Below are 18623 nucleotides of genomic sequence, written 5' to 3'. Positions count from 1 at the left end.
TCTTTGATATATATATTTTAATCTCAAAATCTAAAACTCTTGGATATTTTGAAGGGTTTTTTTTTCCAGCCCCATTGAGTTCAAGATAATGAGGTTTGATTGTAACTATATAGATGCATGAAGATACTACTAAAAAAGAAACTTTGTTTTATTTTAAGACTTTTGTTTTTGGTTCATGATAATGCAGTTATTTCATATTCTGCATTTTGCCTCAAAAATAGAATGTTAGTGGTCTGTTAAACCACACTGAGGTGTGAGACATGTTAAACCACACTGAGGTGTGAGACATGTTAAACCACACTGAGGTGTGAGACATGTTAGCGGTCTGTTAAACCACACTGAGGTGTGAGACATGTTAGAGGTATGTTAAACCACACTGAGGTGTGAGACATGTTAAACCACACTGAGGTGTGAGACATGTTAAACCACACTGAGGTGTGAGACATGTTAGTGGTCTGTTAAACCACACTGAGGTGTGAGACATGTTAGAGGTCTGTTAAACCACACTGAGGTGTGAGACATGTTAGTGGTCTGTTAAACCACACTGAGGTGTGAGACATGTTAGAGGTCTGTTAAACCACACTGAGGTGTGAGACATGTTAGAGTTCTGTTAAACCACACTGAGGTGTGAGACATGTTAGCGGTCTGTTAAACCACACTGAGGTGTGAGACATGTTAGCGGTCTGTTAAACCACACTGAGGTGTGAGACATGTTAGTGGTCTGTTAAACCACACTGAGGTGTGAGACATGTTAGTGGTCTGTTAAACCACACTGAGGTGTGAGACATGTTAGAGTTCTGTTAAACCACACTGAGGTGTGAGACATGTTAGTGGTCTGTTAAACCACACTGAGGTGTGAGACATGTTAGAGGTCTGTTAAACCACACTGAGGTGTGAGACATGTTAGTGGTCTGTTAAACCACACTGAGGTGTGAGACATGTTAGCGGTCTGTTAAACCACACTGAGGTGTGAGACATGTTAGCGGTCTGTTAAACCACACTGAGGTGTGAGACATGTAACCACACTGAGGTGTGAGACATGTTAGAGGTCTGTTAAACCACACTGAGGTGTGAGACATGTTAGCGGTCTGTTAAACCACACTGAGGTGTGAGACATGTTAGCGGTCTGTTAAACCACACTGAGGTGTGAGACATGTTAGCGGTCTGTTAAACCACACTGAGGTGTGAGACATGTTAGTGGTCTGTTAAACCACACTGAGGTGTGAGACATGTTAAACCACACTGAGGTGTGAGACATGTTAGCGGTCTGTTAAACCACACTGAGGAGTGAGACATGTTAGCGGTCTGTTAAACCACACTGAGGTGTGAGACATGTTAGAGTTCTGATATGCAAGTTAGGAAAGAATGATGCATGAAAATGAATTACCATTTCGTGACATTTTATGAAAAAAATCAATGAAATAACTATTGTGAAGTAATATTTGGAAAACGATAGTAGAATGATCCAAAGCTATCAGCTCAGTTTGAAACCGTTCAGGCTATTATCACCAACATTGAATTGACGAGAAGATTGTTATTGTTTAATTTCCCATAACATAACAGTCTAATGTTAAAGTAGGATAGAATGTATTGATAGAAAAATGTTTGCAAAAAATTCCTTGGTATGTGTTGGAAAAACATGAAGATGGAATAAAATTCAAAGAATCTAATTTATTTCTGCCTAAAGATTTATTTTCACACCTCAAGAATCTGAAGAGGAAAGATAGAGAAAACTTTTTGATATTTTAATTTTCATTTCTATCGTTAATCTTCAAATTTTAATATCTTTTTATTGAAAAACTTTGACACGTTTCTGAAGAAAGATTCTCGCTAGATCTTATAACTCAAGAAATTGATAAAAAAAGCTTTCATATCTAATGTTGATCAAAGAACATATTACCAAAGACATAGGTGATTCATGTGGCAGAGGGATTAACATATCATTAAGATAATCCAGTGTGGTCTAATCCATGCTAGTGCTGTCAAAAGAAGCGTATATTGAGAGTGTTTTATGGTCCACTTGTCATATTGAGAGCGCCAAAAAAGACTAATCGAGCACTCCTGAATATTCGTGGCAGGCTGGTTTAATTGATTCTGCATTGTAAATGTAAGTGATATGTAAATATGCAGGTAGAATTTATAGGCATTTTTGCTGTGTTTTCGTCTTGTTTTGAAACAGTGATTGTGTTATTTACCTGGTGTTGTTTGATGCGTAGTGATATTAGAGTGTACTAAGAATAGTCAAGTGCTGAGATTCCGCTTGAAAGTTTGTCGTTTGTTGTCAGTTTTAGTATGTTTAGTTAGGGACTTAGTACATGTACCTAAAGACAGCTTATGATGACGATGAAAATCTGAGCACACAGTATTATCCTAACCCAATTTTTCATCTGTTAGTATATTTCTGAAAGAGCAAAGCAAGTATATCTAAGGACAGCAAACCTGCAGTTTTACTTGGGGCATATTGGCACCCAGGTGAATATAAGGGGGAGGCAAATCATTCTCTTAAAAATCTTACGGAGGGGGGTTCTGTAGCCATTTCCACAAAAATCTTTATGACTAAGATACATCTTTTGTCTCTGCCTTATACTCAATTGAGTACAACTGTGCCCCGAGTAAGAAAATGGAGTTTCATTACCAATGTATATACTTAGTTTTTACTCATTCAGAAATATATGAGTGAAGAATCATATAAAAGAATTAGAGTTTTGAACTTAATAATTTTTGTGAAGAGGGTTTCTGGTCTCTATCACCTAGTAATTTTTAAAAAGTAAACTGGAAATTTTTTACTGCTTAGGCGTTTGCCTTATCACTATTAAGTGCATAGGTAGCATGAGTTTGTTCAGGAAAGACGAAGAAAAAATTTATTGAGTTTTATGAATGCACCTACCAGCTCAATTTCCCCTTATTATCATTGGAAAAAATCGTAAAATATGATATTTGGATTTTATAGCAGTTGTAAATCAAATAGAGAGAGAAAATTATTAGATCGTCTAAAGTTTAATGGTTTTTAAATCCATCAATTTGTCCTTATGTAACCCACACAATCCCTTAAACTATAAAGTCAACAATGCATTTATCAATGCCACCCAAACTTTTATTTCTCCATTAATTCAAAAGGTTTTTACATTAAATGAAATTTGAATACAATGTTTGATGAAAACTCAGTCATTAATACTCCACAAAATAAATTATGTTTAGAAAATTTAGCTTTAGAGCTATGAATAGATTATTGGTAATGATGATCTGATCACACATAAGAATTAACAGCTAGCAATTCTGTAAATCTACAGCTAGGAATCACAAAAAGTAATCAGCTAGCAATTCTGTAAATCTACAGCTAGGAATCACAAAAAGTAATCAGCTAGCAATGCTAGGAATCACAAAAAGTAATCAGCTGATGCCAATATTAGCATGTTTGTATTTAATGTATATTTTAGGTTACCACCAGATGATAATATGACATGTTCTATGCTTATTTTAAGGCACCAGAATGTGATAATACAAATTATTTAATGTATATTTTAGGGCATCACCAGATGATTATATGAAGTATTTGATGTCTATTTTATGACACCACCAGATAATATGAAGTATTTATTGTATATTGTAGGGTATCACGGGATGATTATACCAAGCATTTATTGCATATTCTAGGGTACCATCAGATAATAAGATGAAGCATTTATCGTATATTTGAGGGTGCCACCAGATAATAATATGAAGTATTTATCGTATATTTTAGGGTACCACCAGATAATGAGATGAAGTATTTATCGTATATTTGAGGGTACCACTAGATAATGATATGAAATATTTATCGTATATTTTAGGGTACCACCAGATAATGAGATGAAGTATTTATCGTATATTTGAGGGTACCACCAGATAATAATATGAAGTATTTATCGTATATTTTAGGGTACCACCAGATAATGAGATGAAGTATTTATCGTATATTTTAGGGTACCACTAGATAATGATATGAAGTATTTATCGTATATTTTAGGGTACCACCAGAAATCTGCGTTCTTTGGATCACATGCTGGATGACTACAGAGATGTGACTAGGGATCAGCGCAGTGCTGTGGACAGAGTAAGCAGCCTCTCTTTGATATTTTAGTGTCAGGGTGTTTTCCATTTCATTGGCAATGATTTCCTTCTCTCTCTCTCTCTCTCTCTCTCTCTCCCTCTCTCTCTCTCCCTCTCTCTCTCTCCCTCTCTCTCTCCCTCTCTCCCTCTCCCTCTCTCTCTCTCTCTCTCTCTCTCTCTCTCTCTCTCTCTCTCTCTCTCTCTCTCTCTCTCTCTCTCTCTCTCTCTCTCTCTCTCCCTCCTCCTCCTCCTCCTCCTCCCTCCCCCTCGGTTAGATATTGTTTGAAGTATGGTTAAAGAAAAAAGGATATATCTGTCACGTATATATATGTCAGGTCAAGAGAAATAAGATATCATCAAGCAATAAAAGAATTTTTATCTTTCTGTTTTTATATTCTGAGTTCATTTGACATTGTATTTTGTTGTCACACATCATTGACATTTTACGCTTTGTTGCAGCTGAGGGAGGATGTGGCCAGAACTCGGACACAGTTACACGAGGAAAGACTCCGAAGTCCCGCTCACAGGCATTACGAGGTAATGAATTACACATTTGTGTTTAAAACCATTCTCTCCATATAGCAAGTGTTTTTTTAAGTCTTGTAATAAAAGTACAAGTAGATATACCATAATAATAGTACCAGTAGGTATATTGTAATAAAAGTATCGGTAGATATACCATAATAAAAGTACAGGTAGATATATTGTAATAAAAGTACAGGTAGATATATTGTAATAAAAGTACAGGTAGATATATTGTAATAAAAGTACAGGTAGATATATTGTAATAAAAGTACCAATAAATAAATTGTAATGAAAGAACCTGTAGATTGATTACTGTACTTCTTGAGAATATTTCACTCACATGGAGACGGAACCATTGCCGGTGAAGGGCTGCAAAATTTAGGCCTATGCTCAACGCTTATGGCCTTTGAGCAGGGAGGGATCTTTATCATGCCACACCTGCTGTTACACAGGGCCTTAGTTTTTGTGGTCTCATCTGAAGGACTGCCCCATTTAGTCGCCTCTTATGACATTTTGAGTTAAAATTCTCGAGAGTGCGTAAAATAAACTAGATGTACTGAGGACCAATTCTAACCCGGATCCCCATGGGAGAAGTACATGTACCAGCAGATATATTGTAATATAAGTACTAGGTATATTGTAATAAAAGTAGATATGTATATTGTAATAAAAGTAGATATATTGTAATAAAAGTAGATTTACATGCATTGTAATAAAAGCATTTTGTAATAAAAGTAGATATATTATAATAAAAGTAGATAAATTGTAATAAAAATGCCAATAGATATGCTGTGTGGTGGACCCTAAATATAGTTCTTTAAATTACTACATCTTAATGGTACGTTCAGGTACAAGAATGAAAATCGATGGTAATTCAAAAGGTTTTATATATTTGTAAACTGAACTGCCTGTAAGGAAAAGAACAATTTACATAAATGTTGTTATTACGATTCAATGTGTATTGGTCTCGCATGAGAAAGATGTCAAATTAACATTGACCATGGTTTATAATAACGGTGGTTATTGACAGGAAGTGTTTTGTGTTGGAGATAAGCTGTAGATACTTTTTAACTGGATCAAATTATTACCTGTATAAAATTACAAAATGCACATATTCTTTTTTATTGTTGTCTGCCATTTCTCAATGGTCTTATCAAAAGCACTATGGGTGAAATAAGAAAGCTAAATAAACTCACAATGCTGGGAGGGTGATGACAGATTTGATTGAGAGGGGGATTTAAAACAGAATGCAGTAATAGCAGACTTGTTAAACTCAGTAATTAAAGTTTTAAATCGCAGAGAGCTTTGTTATTGGACGCTTGTGTTATTTATGAAACGTGCTGACTTTAACATGTCTCGACTTCCCATTTCTTTCTCTTTGATTTGATTACCACTGTTTAGACAGATGAGGATACCCAAGATAAGGTTGGAGGAAATCAAACACTCCTCTGATGACTGGTGTGGAAAAAAAATCTCCCCAATCCCAACCTTTTCTGTCATCTAAAAGTTTTGCCAAACATTTGAATTTCATTCTTACAGTAATCTCTGTGTGATTATAAAGAATGGAGATTTCATTTTAAATGTGAAAGATCTAAAGTTTTTGTTGATTTAAATTTGTTTGAACTGATTAATCCAGAATCTTGGAAGAAAATGGAAGTGTATGTGAATTATTTATTTCATTGGGCTGCTTGCATGTGTTAACATTGTTCAGTTTTTAATAGAAATTAACAAGTTTAAAGTCAGTGGAAGAAGCTTTATTGATGTTTAGCTTATTTAAGTTAGAACAGGACCACAAATAAAAATTTTGTAGAGCCAATGTAGTCTTATTCATATCATTGACAGGGGAATAAAAATTGTGTATCATGGGTAATTTATTCAAGTGTTGGCAGTAATCGCATACCTCGATTGGTTTGACTAACTGAACTTCTGAATGCCTGTATTACGTTCTTGTTTATTCTAGAGGGAAAGTTAATTTCTTCATCATTTAAACTAACCTTTATTTGAAAGCCCCATTGACAGGTTGTTTCCTGCCTGTACTGTTAAACAGTTTGGTACCGTGCTGGTTATCTTGTAAAGGCAGTGCAAGATAAAGCCACCAATTTCAATACCAATCTGAACTACTGACAGGGAGCTGTAAACAATTCAAATTTATCATGTGACTGTTAGTTTATTTTGAAGGAATATTTTACAAATGTGGGGTCCATGTTACAAATTAAAGAATATTTTACCATGCATGGACAAGATTTTAAATAGGTCCAAAAATCTTCCTGTCGAAGAAACTGTCTAAAGTACTGCATGTCTACGATTCTCTAATCCAGGGGCGGATCCAGAAATTGCAGTTACAGGGGGCGCCACTTTATGAGGCAGGGGGGAGGGTGGGGGCCGCCTTGAGACGAAGTCCTGGTGGGGGCCCAGGAGGCGAAGTCCCCGGAATCTCCTGGATTTTACAGATTTTATAGGGCTTGAAATATGTCTCCTATTTTGTCATTTGTACTATTTTCTATAATTTTTTATAAGGTGAAATTAATAAAATGAAGCAAATTTTAAGGGTTTTTCGAAAAAATTAAGTTCTCCCAATAAAGTAATTCAAGAAATCAAAAGATTTTGTCATTTATTCCTCCGGGAGTGAAAGAAATTATTGCTTCTTTTATCGTTTATTACATTTTTCTAAACAAGATATCACAATTTACCTTAAATTTGAAATTTTTAGGGGGGGGGGGGGCACCACTGCTCTAATCAATGTCTATTCTGTATTGAAATGTCAAAACAGTAAACTGAAGAAATTATCAACAATTTTTTAATGTTTGTTTAGAAATTTAAGGTCTTTTTTTCTGTTTAATGAGTGAACCTCTGCAGGGAAAACAACCAGTGTTAGATAACACTTTTGTCTGTCCATTTTATTTCAACCCAATACAAAGAGGACATGTTGTTCTCATATTTTCTAGTTTTACCTGTGGTAGGGCATTGAAAATATACAAAACTGTGTTAGACATTGTTTTAATTGAGAACATGTTTCATGAGTTTGAATATTCTGGTCAAATTTTAGATTTGTTATAAATGATTAAAGAGAATGAATGATTCTTGAGATGTGAGTGTCCAGGTATTAAGACCCTGTACCCTGTGTGGAATCTGTGTTGTCAGTGCATGAGTCTGACCCAGAGTCTATTTCTTGTTAATTAACTCAGTGTCTATTTTTTGTTAATTAACACAGTGTCTATTTCTTGTTAATTAACTCAGTGTCTATTTCATGTTAATTAACTCAGTGTCTATTTCTTGTAAATTATCTCAGTGTCTATTTCATGTTAATTAATCCAGTGTCTATTTCATGTTAATTAACTCAGTGTCTATTTCATGTTAATTAACACAGTGTCTATTTTTTGTTAATTAACACAGTGTCTATTTCATGTTAATTAACTCAGTGTCTATTTCTTGTTAATTAACCCAGAGTCTATTTCATGTTAATTAACCCAGAGTCTATTTCTTGTTAATTAACCCAGAGTCTATTTCATGTTAATTAACACAGTGTCTATTTCATGTTAATTAACACAGTGTCTATTTCATGTTAATTAACACAGTATCTATTTCATGTTTATTAACTCAGTATCTATTTCATGTTAATTAACACAGTATCTATTTCATGTTAATTAACTCATTGTCTATTTCATGTTAATTAACACAGTATCTATTTCATGTTAATTAACTCAGTGTCTATTTCATGTTAATTAACACAGTATCTATTTCATGTTAATTAACTCAGTGTCTATTTCATGTTAATTAACACAGTATCTATTTCATGTTAATTAACTCAGTGTCTATTTCATGTTAATTAACTCAGTGTCTATTTCATGTTAATTAACTCAGTGTCTATTTCATGTTAATTAACTCAGTGTCTATTTCATGTTAATTAACTCAGTGTCTATTTCATGTTAATTAACACAGTATCTATTTCATGTTAATTAACTCAGTGTCTATTTCATGTTAATTAACTCAGTGTCTATTTCATGTTAATTAACTCAGTGTCTATTTCATGTTAATTAACTCAGTGTCTATTTCTTGTTAATTAACACAGTATCTATTTCATGTTAATTAACCCAGTGTCTATTTCATGTTAATTAACACAGTATCTATTTCATGTTAATTAACTCAGTGTCTATAGGCCTTTCCGAAAACGTGAGTTATCTCTCTTTGTATTCTTACATTTAGTGTGAATATGACAACTTCCGGGTAGTAACACAGTCAGACTGCGCATATATAATACACATAGTTATATTAGTATGGGCGCTGTTCAAAATCGAGAACAGTTGAAATCATTTGTACGAGTGAGTTAGAAAATGTTAATGGAAAAAAAGAAGAAGAATTTCTTGATCGAGTCGGGAGTGATTTTCGGGGGGAGGGGGGATTTTAAAAATTAAATTGGAAATCACCCAGACATTCATTTGTTTACATATGTATCCAATAACGACTGACATAATTATTTTGTAGGCAATTTTTTTTATTATAGATATTTAAAACGTCGAGTGTCTGTGGTGAGAAGATCTTGCATACATGTAAAATGCCCCCCCCCCCCTCTTTTCAAAATAAAAAAAATCAATTAAAATAGGGAATCAACGCTTTCATTGTTTTATCAGGGCTAAATTTATTCCACCACCACCAATCGACTCTTTCAAAAATAAACCAGATTGCAATCATTGGGTAACTTTCTCCAAAGTACCTGGACGTGCAAATCATTTTGTACACTGCAGCATGAAGCTAGGATTGTTAATATTAACTGATATGTTTAAAATGCAGTAAAATAGGTAACTAAATAATATTTTTTATTAATTTTGTTGAATATTGCTAGACTGATATAAATTATTTTTCATAGACCTGTGTCATCCCGGAAGGGGGGGGGGGGCATATTCTCAAATGTACTCTCTGGGGGATAGGTAAGTTTACCCCCCCCCCCCTAATACAATGCTTTTGACGTCTCTGTATCTTCCCTCTTTTATTCGTTTTAGCCCCCTTGAAATCTACTTGATTATGTATAGGCACGTATCGTGTCATAAAAGAAATTGCAATGACAGACTTAGACACCCCCTTTCGCCACAAATTTACAAAATAATTTGAGTAAAACTCCGAATATTTTACTCAAAATGGCTGTATTTACAGGTACATACTCTTGCCGACTATAAATTCAGGGTGTTCAATTATACGTTATTTTATTTTCAAAGCATTGCATGTCAGTTTAAAGATGGTTTGTGACGACGAAATTCTTTATGGTTATACTTGTATTTGAAACTGTATAAAATTTGTGGGCAGACAGCTGGAAATCTGTCAGTGGCCTCTGCTTCATTTACAAGTAGGCCTACAGGCTGGGTTAAATTTTACTCACCAATCGAAGGAGATGAACATTTTCAGAATCCAGATGTGTCAGTCCGACATACCAAGACGTACATCGTGGCAGAACTTTCATCACTGAATGTACTACATTGATATTGAACAAGTAACTTCTGATATCTTATTATAAATCTGACTGTATTAAAACACGGGATTAAAATCCTGAGGAAATGTATGCAATATATGACATATACTAATTTCAGTTATAAAACACGTGAAATCCTGGAAAATGGGGGGGGGGGGGGGGGTTGGGGGGGGGGGGTTAGTTAGAATAATCTTACTGCGTCTCGGGACAGGCCCGTCGTAGGAAATTACATCACTTTAACGATAGAACATCCTATCGGATAGGAGGGGGGGTGGGTGTCCTCCTCTACTTACAACATTGATTTTCTATTATTTTTACAGGCAAAGTTGGTTATTTTCACGTGTATGAAGTAAACCTATGCATTGGGATCTTTTATTAACGTTAACATATTTGTTGGCGTGATTACTGTAAAATTATACAGCATTATCTTTGTGGCCTTCTGCACTGTTGATAATGACGCTTCTCGAATATACTACCCGGAAGTCTTAACCTACTGTTACGCAAGCGTACTACGTTCCGGATCAAGGAAAGATAACTCATGTTTTCGGATTGGCCTATTTCTTGTTAATTAACCCAGAGTCTATTTCTTGTTAATTAACACAGTATCTATTTCATGTTAATTAACACAGTGTCTATTTCATGTTAATTAACACAGTATCTATTTCATGTTAATTAACACAGTATCTATTTCATGTTAATTAACCCAGTGTCTATTTCATGTTAATTAACACAGTATCTATTTCATGTTAATTAACTCAGTGTCTATTTCATGTTAATTAACACAGTATCTATTTCATGTTAATTAACACAGTATCTATTTCATGTTAATTAACACAGTATCTATTTCATGTTAATTAACCCAGTGTCTATTTCTTGTTAATTAACACAGTATCTATTTCATGTTAATTAACTCAGTGTCTATTTCTTGTTAATTAACTCAGTTTCTATTTCTTGTTAATTAACAGTGTGTATTTATTGTTAATTAACCCAGTGTCTATTTCATGTTAATTAATCCAGTGTTTATTTCTTGTTAATTTCCCATGGGGATCCGGGTTAGACTAGGTCCTCAGTACCCGTTGCTTGTTGTAAGAGGTGACTGAATGGGGCGGTCCTTCAGATGAGACCCAGAAAGTCGAGGCCCCGTGTCACAGCAGTTGTGGCACAATAAAGATCCCTCTTAGGAGAGGGACTTGTAAGATGTCAAAACTTACTCCCAATCCTTTTGATTTCATCAATAAAATATGTTCAAAATAAAGATTCCTCTCTGCTCATAGGCCGTATGCGCCAAGCATAGCCCTTCACTGGCAATGGTGGTGTCTCAATATGAGTGAAAAATTCTCAAGAGGGACGTTAAACAATATAAAATCAATCAAACAATTTTGTCTATTTCATGTTAATTAACCCAGTGTCTATTTCATAATTATCTTGACTTTACACAGAGTGACAGTGAATATGAGAGTTCACCCTCCCCCAGTAGACGAAGACGTCGCACCAGGCGGTCAACTGTCAGGTTTGCAGACGACATGAACAGAGAACTCCACGATCTTAACAGTTCACTACGAGACTTATCCACGGACCAGTTTGAACTCAGGGGTCATCTCAACAGGGAGATGGATAGGAGAGACAAGTTAGTAATTTGCTAAAGGAAAAAAATAAACTCCTTTGTTTTACTTCATTGATAATCAATATGCTATGCCATGTCAGTTTAAATGTAAATTTCATAAATATGTGTATGCTATGAGAAAATGAATGCTGTAGATTTCTTATTTTCCGCGAGTACTGAATATGTCAAAATGACTCGTATACGTCAAATCGCGTGAACATGAATTCGTGTGTCGTCTGTTAATCAAGAATCGCGTGAACATGAATTCGTGTGTCATCTGTTAATCAAGAGTTTTGACATGTATTTTATCAATAGATAATTAAAAGAGAGTAATTATATTTCTTAATTGATGCCTCTCGTGAAATTATGCGATAATAAATTCCTCGCATGTATTTAGAAATCTACTGTATAGTGTACTACCTTGACTTTTCAGATTGATTTTTAGGTTATGTGTAGAATAGAATGAAATTGTGAAAAGTCTTAAGTGTAGAATAGAATGAAATTGTGAAAAGTCTTAAGTGTAGAATAGAATGAAATTGTGAAAAGTCTTAACTGTAGAATAGAATGAAATTGTGAAAATTCTTAAGTGTAGAATAGAATGAAATTGTGAAAAGTCTTAAGTGTAGAATAGAATGAAATTGTGAAAAGTCATTTATGTTACGTGTAGAATAGAATGAAATTGTGAAAAGTCACACAGGAATTCGTATTATGTTTTTTTTTTTTAATACGATATGTAGGTATGATGCCGATACAAGAAAAACAATGAGAGAAATTTCGGAAAACTTGAAGAGACTACCACAAACAGACCCAGTAAGTCAATAAATTATTATTACTCTGTAAAAAGGTCACATCGCAGTCAATACGTTTGATTATTGAGGATATGAAAGATGGTATTTTGTCAATATTCATTTGTAACAGAATTTTTTTAAGGACATTATTTTAACATCATCACCAATTTTAATAAAAGCAGTTTTTAGATTGTGCAAGACAGGTGCAAATTTCGCAGCGCTACTTGTATGAGGATTGATAAGAAATGCCTTTTATTTTATGATACATGCACAGGTACATAAAATCTCATATTTAGCACACATTTCGTACAATATAACATGTATACCACACATTTCTTAATATAGAACATGTATACCACAAGTCTCTTACAATATGACATGTATACAATACGTCTCGTACAATGCGACATTTACATGTATGTCACATGCTTCTACTATAGAACAACTGTATACATGTATACCACACATTTCCTACTTTACGACATTTATACCACACCTTTCTTATGTTTCTTACTCTGCGACATTTATACCATACATCTCGTACAATGCAACATTTATACCACACATTTCTAACAATAGTACATGTATACCACATTTTTTTACTCTATGATATTTATACCACATGTTTCTGACAATGCGACATGTATACCACACATTTCCTACTCTGCGACATGTATACCACCCGTTTCTTAATCTACGACATGTATACCACCCGTTTCTTACTCTACGACATTTATAACACACATCTCTTACTCTACGACATTCATACTACATATTTCTGACAATACAAAGTTTTCATGATGTTGTGAAGGTTGCGATGAGGGTGGAGAGTCGTCTAGCCTCCATTCAGGACGAGATGAGGGCTGACAGACACTTAGGTAGTCGTTATGATGAGTTAGCCAATCTGTCCTCTGACCTTCGACATGTGAGTGAAATGCAGCTAACCAATCAGAGCCTTGTTTGCAAACAGCTTTTGGCATATTTATATGTTGTGTTGTTATTGGCAACAGTTGTTTCAGACAAAGCTGTGATCTAAAAAATATAATCACTTCTTTTTACTAAGTTAATTTTTTTAATTCATTTTGCAGATGGGCAAATACATATATGTATGTTTTAAGATATTTTGAGAAATCTTAGCTTTGGTAAAAGACACATGCATCTGCACGTAATCTTCATGAATCATCTTAGAAGTTTGTTTTGGATTTTGTTTTTATTGGTTTGAGGGATATTTGCATTAACACGGCGTGACTTTATACAGGCTTTGCGTGAGCACCACCACATTCAACAAACAACAGCAGATGAAAGGATACGTAATCAATATATACAAGCTGAGGCCCAGAAACACAGGGTAAGGGAGAGCACTCTTTTTGTGTGAAATGGGAGAACGAGGGAGGGATGTGATGGGAGCTGTTTCTCTTCAAAATTTTGTGATTCTATTTTACATTTTTGGCAAGGTGAAAGATAATGTTTTTGAGACATTTTTTTCACACTATACATGTAGTTTTTCTGATATGGGAAAATACCTCTGTCATTGTTGTAGATTGAGTCTGACCTGGATGTGTTGAAGAGAAAACTGGACCAAAGTGAAGGTGGAAAAACAGCTCTTCAAAACCAGGTAAAAATTTCAATTCAGTCGTACTTAATGCAATCATAAAAATGAGGGGACATTAAATCTCACCAGTTGGTTCATCTGTCTGTCTGTCACAGAAGTTTTATACTGGCCCAGACTTCACTAAATATGTTGGTTGTAGAGAAGTACCGGGAAAATCCTATTCCTCTTGCTGATAGATATATAATTCATTATGTCCTGTGGGTTATACCTTTTAGCTCTATGGAAAAAGAAAATAATCTCATTTTGAGTGGTAATTCATTATATACAGTTATTCAATGTAAGCACATTTTGCTGTAAACTTGGTTTACTATACCTTTCAATGGATATCAATATGAGCTGATTAATGCCTCACAAAAAAGATGAAAGCGAGGGGTTGTAAATATTCAAATTTGCTTGACCAACTACGGATTTATTTGAATGAAGGTGGAAGATTTAAGGAATCAATTGAATCGTATGGAGCAGGAGAGAGCTCGTGTCAAATTACAGATGGAAGAAAAGCGATATGAGGAAGAACTCAGAGAAAGACGCAAAAGAAGAACAGGTAAGAATGCGGGAAAAAGTCATGCAAGTAGATGTGTAACCAATGTATTAGATAAAGTCATGCAAGTAGATGTGTAACCAATGTATTAGATAAAGAGGTTACATGGAATTTTATTCTTTCATTTACTGACAGTTAAGATTTTCTTTATCAGGATGAATTTCTACATATTTATGACATCACCTATTCTGGTAAATTAAAATGAATTGTAAATCTAATTTTCAGTGGAGGAAGATAAGGATAGAGAGAGAAAAGCAATGGAAAGAGAAATCTCCGATCTGAGGGGTCAGCTCTCTCATGCTATTAGTGCTAGCGGAGAGGTGGAGGAACTCCGACGTGGAATAGAGCGTAGTGAAAGACAGAGGGCCCAGTTATCAGATCATATTGAGGTAGGATTCGATTGTCAGATCATATTGAGTTAGGACTCGATCGTCAGATCATATTGAGGTAGGATTCAATCATCAGATCATATTGAATTACAGTCAGATCATACTGAGGTACTATCAGATTATATTGAGGCACTCTCAGATCATATTGAGGTACTCTCAGATTATATTGAGGTACAATCAGATCATATTGAGGTACTGTCAGATCATATTAAGGTATTGTCAGATATATTAAGGTACACTCAGATGACAGGGCTCACACTGGACCAAAATTTTGTGTCGCAACCTGGCGCGCGTGCATCGACTCATACACGTTTACTGTAGATCTATATTTGATGTATATTATTCAAGATGCATATACAACATATCATATCTCTGATTATTCTTACACAATGTATACAACATAGCTTTGTTTAGCTTTTATCACAACTCACTATACTTATTATGATATTGTGAAAATCGATTGTATTTTAGCAGATTGCTTTTTAGTCAATCTGATGACATTGCAGCACAATCATGGTTTTATTTCTAAATATTGTTTTTGGCACTTTAAAGTTGACTCAATTCTATTTCATACCAGAAAAAATTATAAATATTGTTTTTGGCACTTTAAAGTTGACTCAATTCTATTTCATATCAGAAAAAATTAGGAGTATTTCATAGCATATAAACTGGCTATATTAAATAAAGACAAGAAATGAGTTTCTAAATGTTTATTAATCATTTTAGTAGTGTAAATGACATATATAACTCATTAAATTTGCAGTCTAGTAAAAGTCACTGATGACAAAGTTACTGAAAATTAATTACTGTAATACATAACACATGATCATAGTTTCACATCACATTTTCACTGAAGAATCCTGTTTTCATCTTGAAATCCAGAATGACAAAGTGGTCCTTTGGTGAATCTCATCATGTAGAGGAGAAGGGACTTCATGAAGTCTGAAACAAATTTTAAATGGCTTAAGATGATGTGAAGTCAAAAGATGACAGCATAGCAATTTCAGAAGAATCTACAGTTTTGCATTTCCTCATGGCCATTTTCTAAATAGATCAAACCAAAGACCTAAAGAATAATGCAATTTTCCAACATTCCTCTATATATACACTAGACTACCGTCAAATGGATTAGAAAATATAGCTGAACATTCTAGTTTAACTTTCTAGATGAAATCGCTTTTGTACTGTGATGAACCGACAAATTAAATTTTATATATTTTTATTAACACGGAAGTAGCTTCCATTGACTAGCTTGTGTGCACAATCACACGCTTTTTATTCAATCCAGTACAAAACAGGTAGCTCCCCAGTAATGACTCGGGGTATCTCCCCGGTGTATTACGATATGTACTGTAGGCAACTCGCACGTGCAAAGTTCATTTCATTCACACTTACCTGCACATAGAGGATCAACCCTTTGTTTTGTGTAAACTGCTAAATAAACAAGACGCCCCTAAGTCTTATTGTTCCCATGCGACAGGGTATCCACATTCTGCACAGGTAAAACAGCCCTGAGGCTGTTTGGATGCCAACAGCTGAAATTCAAAATGGCGCGCGAATACTAAAATACGAAATGTCCGTGTCGCATTTCCGGAATTTCTGTCGCATTTTTTTCTGAAAAATCGCAAAATGCGACAAATGCGATGGGCAGCGCGAGCCCTGGATGATGTTGAGGTACTCTCAGATGATATTGAGGTACTGTCAGATTATATTTAGGTACTATCAGATCATATTTAGGTACTGTTGGATGATGTTGAGGTACTGACTGATCATAATGATGTTTTACGATTGAAAAGAAAGTCGGCCATTATGGCAATGTACTACTCCTCCTTTACAAAATTTTCTGTCGTTTTACAGACACTAACAAAAGACTTAGACAATAGGGAAAAACAGACCGCCAAACTAATTACTCAACTGAAGGAGGTGTCGGATAAACGTGATGAATCCGAGAGACAGAAGGGTCAGCTGATAGCTCAGTTTGACGACACAGCTCAGAGGTTTAAGGACTGTAACAAGGAGTTAGAAAGGGCGTCTACTGAATTAAGGAACACACAGCAAACTCTGCAAGAAACCGAGAGGAAGAGAGATGAGTTCAAAGGTCGGGCACAGGAGACAGTCAGACAGTAAGTCCAAACTTCATCTCATGTCCGAGTCATTATGTAGAAACATATCTTATGTCCGAGGCATTATGTAGAAACACATCTCAGGTCCGGGTCATTATGTAGAAACATATCTCATGTCCGAGTCATTATGTAGAAACACATCTCATGTCCGAGTCATTATGTAGAAACATATCTCATGTCCGAGTCATTATGTAGAAACATATCTCATGTCCGAGTCATTATGTAGAAACACATCTCAGGTCCGGGTCATTATGTAGAAACATATCTCATGTCCGGGTCATTATGTAGAAACATCTCTCAGGTCCGGGTCATTATGTAGAAACATATCTTAGGTCTGGGTCATTATGTAGAAACATATCTTAGGTTTGGGTCATTATGTAGAAACATATCTTAGGTCTGGGTCATTATTTAGAAACATATCTTAGGTTTGGGTCATTATGTGGAAACACATCTCACTGGGTCATTATGTAAAAACACATCTTAGGTCCGGGTCATTATGTAGAAACACATCTCAGGTCTGGGTCATTATGTAGAAACACATCTCAGGTCCGGTTCAATATGTAGAAACACATCTCAGGTCCGGTTCATTATGTAGAAACACATCTTAGGTCCGAGTCATTATGTAGAAACACATCTCGGGTCCGAGTCATTATGTAGAAACACATCTCATGTCCGAGTCATTATGTAGAAACACATCTCATGTCCGAGTCATTATGTAGAAACATATCTCATGTCCGAGTCATTATGTAGAAACACATCTCAGGTCCGAGTCATTATGTAGAAACATATCTCAGGTCTTGGTCATTATGTAGAAACATATCTTAGGTTTGGGTCATTATGTAGAAACACATCTCAGGTCCGAGTCATTATGTAGAAACATATCTTAGGTTTGGGTCATTATGTAGAAACACATCTCAGGTCCGGGTCATTATGTAGAAACACATCTCAGGTCTGGGTCATTATGTAGAAACACATCTCAGGTCCGGGTCATTATGTAGAAACATATCTTAGGTTTGGGTCATTATGTAGAAACACATCTCAGGTCCGGGTCATTATGTAGAAACACATTTTTGAGATGCCTGTCTCATGCGTAAGCACATTTCTGTATGAGTTGAAAATGTTCACAAGCATTGAAATAAATGTCTACAAAAATTATTCATGTATTTCTTGCATTCAATATTTATATATTGATATTTAAGTAAAGATGACACAATTCATTTAAGAAATGAATATCATTTTTGAAGATGTATGAGGGCATGAACTGTGACTTTTTACGCCAGCATACTTTATGAAATGCGTTAGTGCTTCATGAAAAGTTTGCATGTGTGAAGGGTTGAGTTCATACCTTTATGTATTTTTAAAAATTCACATTCTACTTTCATTTCTTTTGGAATTCCCAGCTACTATATTTATCAAGATTCATACCCACATTTTTCATATCTATCAAATTCATGAAATATCTAAATTTCCAATGTTTTTGCCTTCGATATCTTTA

The 18623-nt window shown here is 34.9% G+C and overlaps 1 protein-coding gene across 5 annotated transcripts in view; it reads left to right on the top strand.

Annotated features, from left to right (window-relative positions):
• LOC125649153 (centrosomal protein of 128 kDa-like) overlaps positions 1-18623 on the top strand; it is a 38045-nt gene that overhangs the window by 3494 nt on the left and 15928 nt on the right. For all 5 annotated transcript variants that reach the window (XM_056167140.1, XM_056167144.1, XM_056167143.1 and 2 more), the window contains 10 exons: positions 4007-4093; positions 4549-4626; positions 11515-11702; positions 12416-12488; positions 13278-13391; positions 13725-13814; positions 14007-14081; positions 14502-14619; positions 14842-15005; positions 16863-17128. In XM_056167140.1, coding sequence (XP_056023115.1) covers positions 4007-4093; positions 4549-4626; positions 11515-11702; positions 12416-12488; positions 13278-13391; positions 13725-13814; positions 14007-14081; positions 14502-14619; positions 14842-15005; positions 16863-17128 — 1253 coding nt within the window. The remainder of the gene's footprint in view (positions 1-4006; positions 4094-4548; positions 4627-11514; positions 11703-12415; positions 12489-13277; positions 13392-13724; positions 13815-14006; positions 14082-14501; positions 14620-14841; positions 15006-16862; positions 17129-18623) is intronic.

This window comes from Ostrea edulis, chromosome 5, assembly GCF_947568905.1.
Source record: "Ostrea edulis chromosome 5, xbOstEdul1.1, whole genome shotgun sequence".
Lineage (NCBI taxonomy): Eukaryota > Metazoa > Mollusca > Bivalvia > Ostreida > Ostreidae > Ostrea > Ostrea edulis.
Note: the sequence above shows the minus strand (reverse complement) of the source record. Positions and strands in the feature narration are given on the sequence as shown.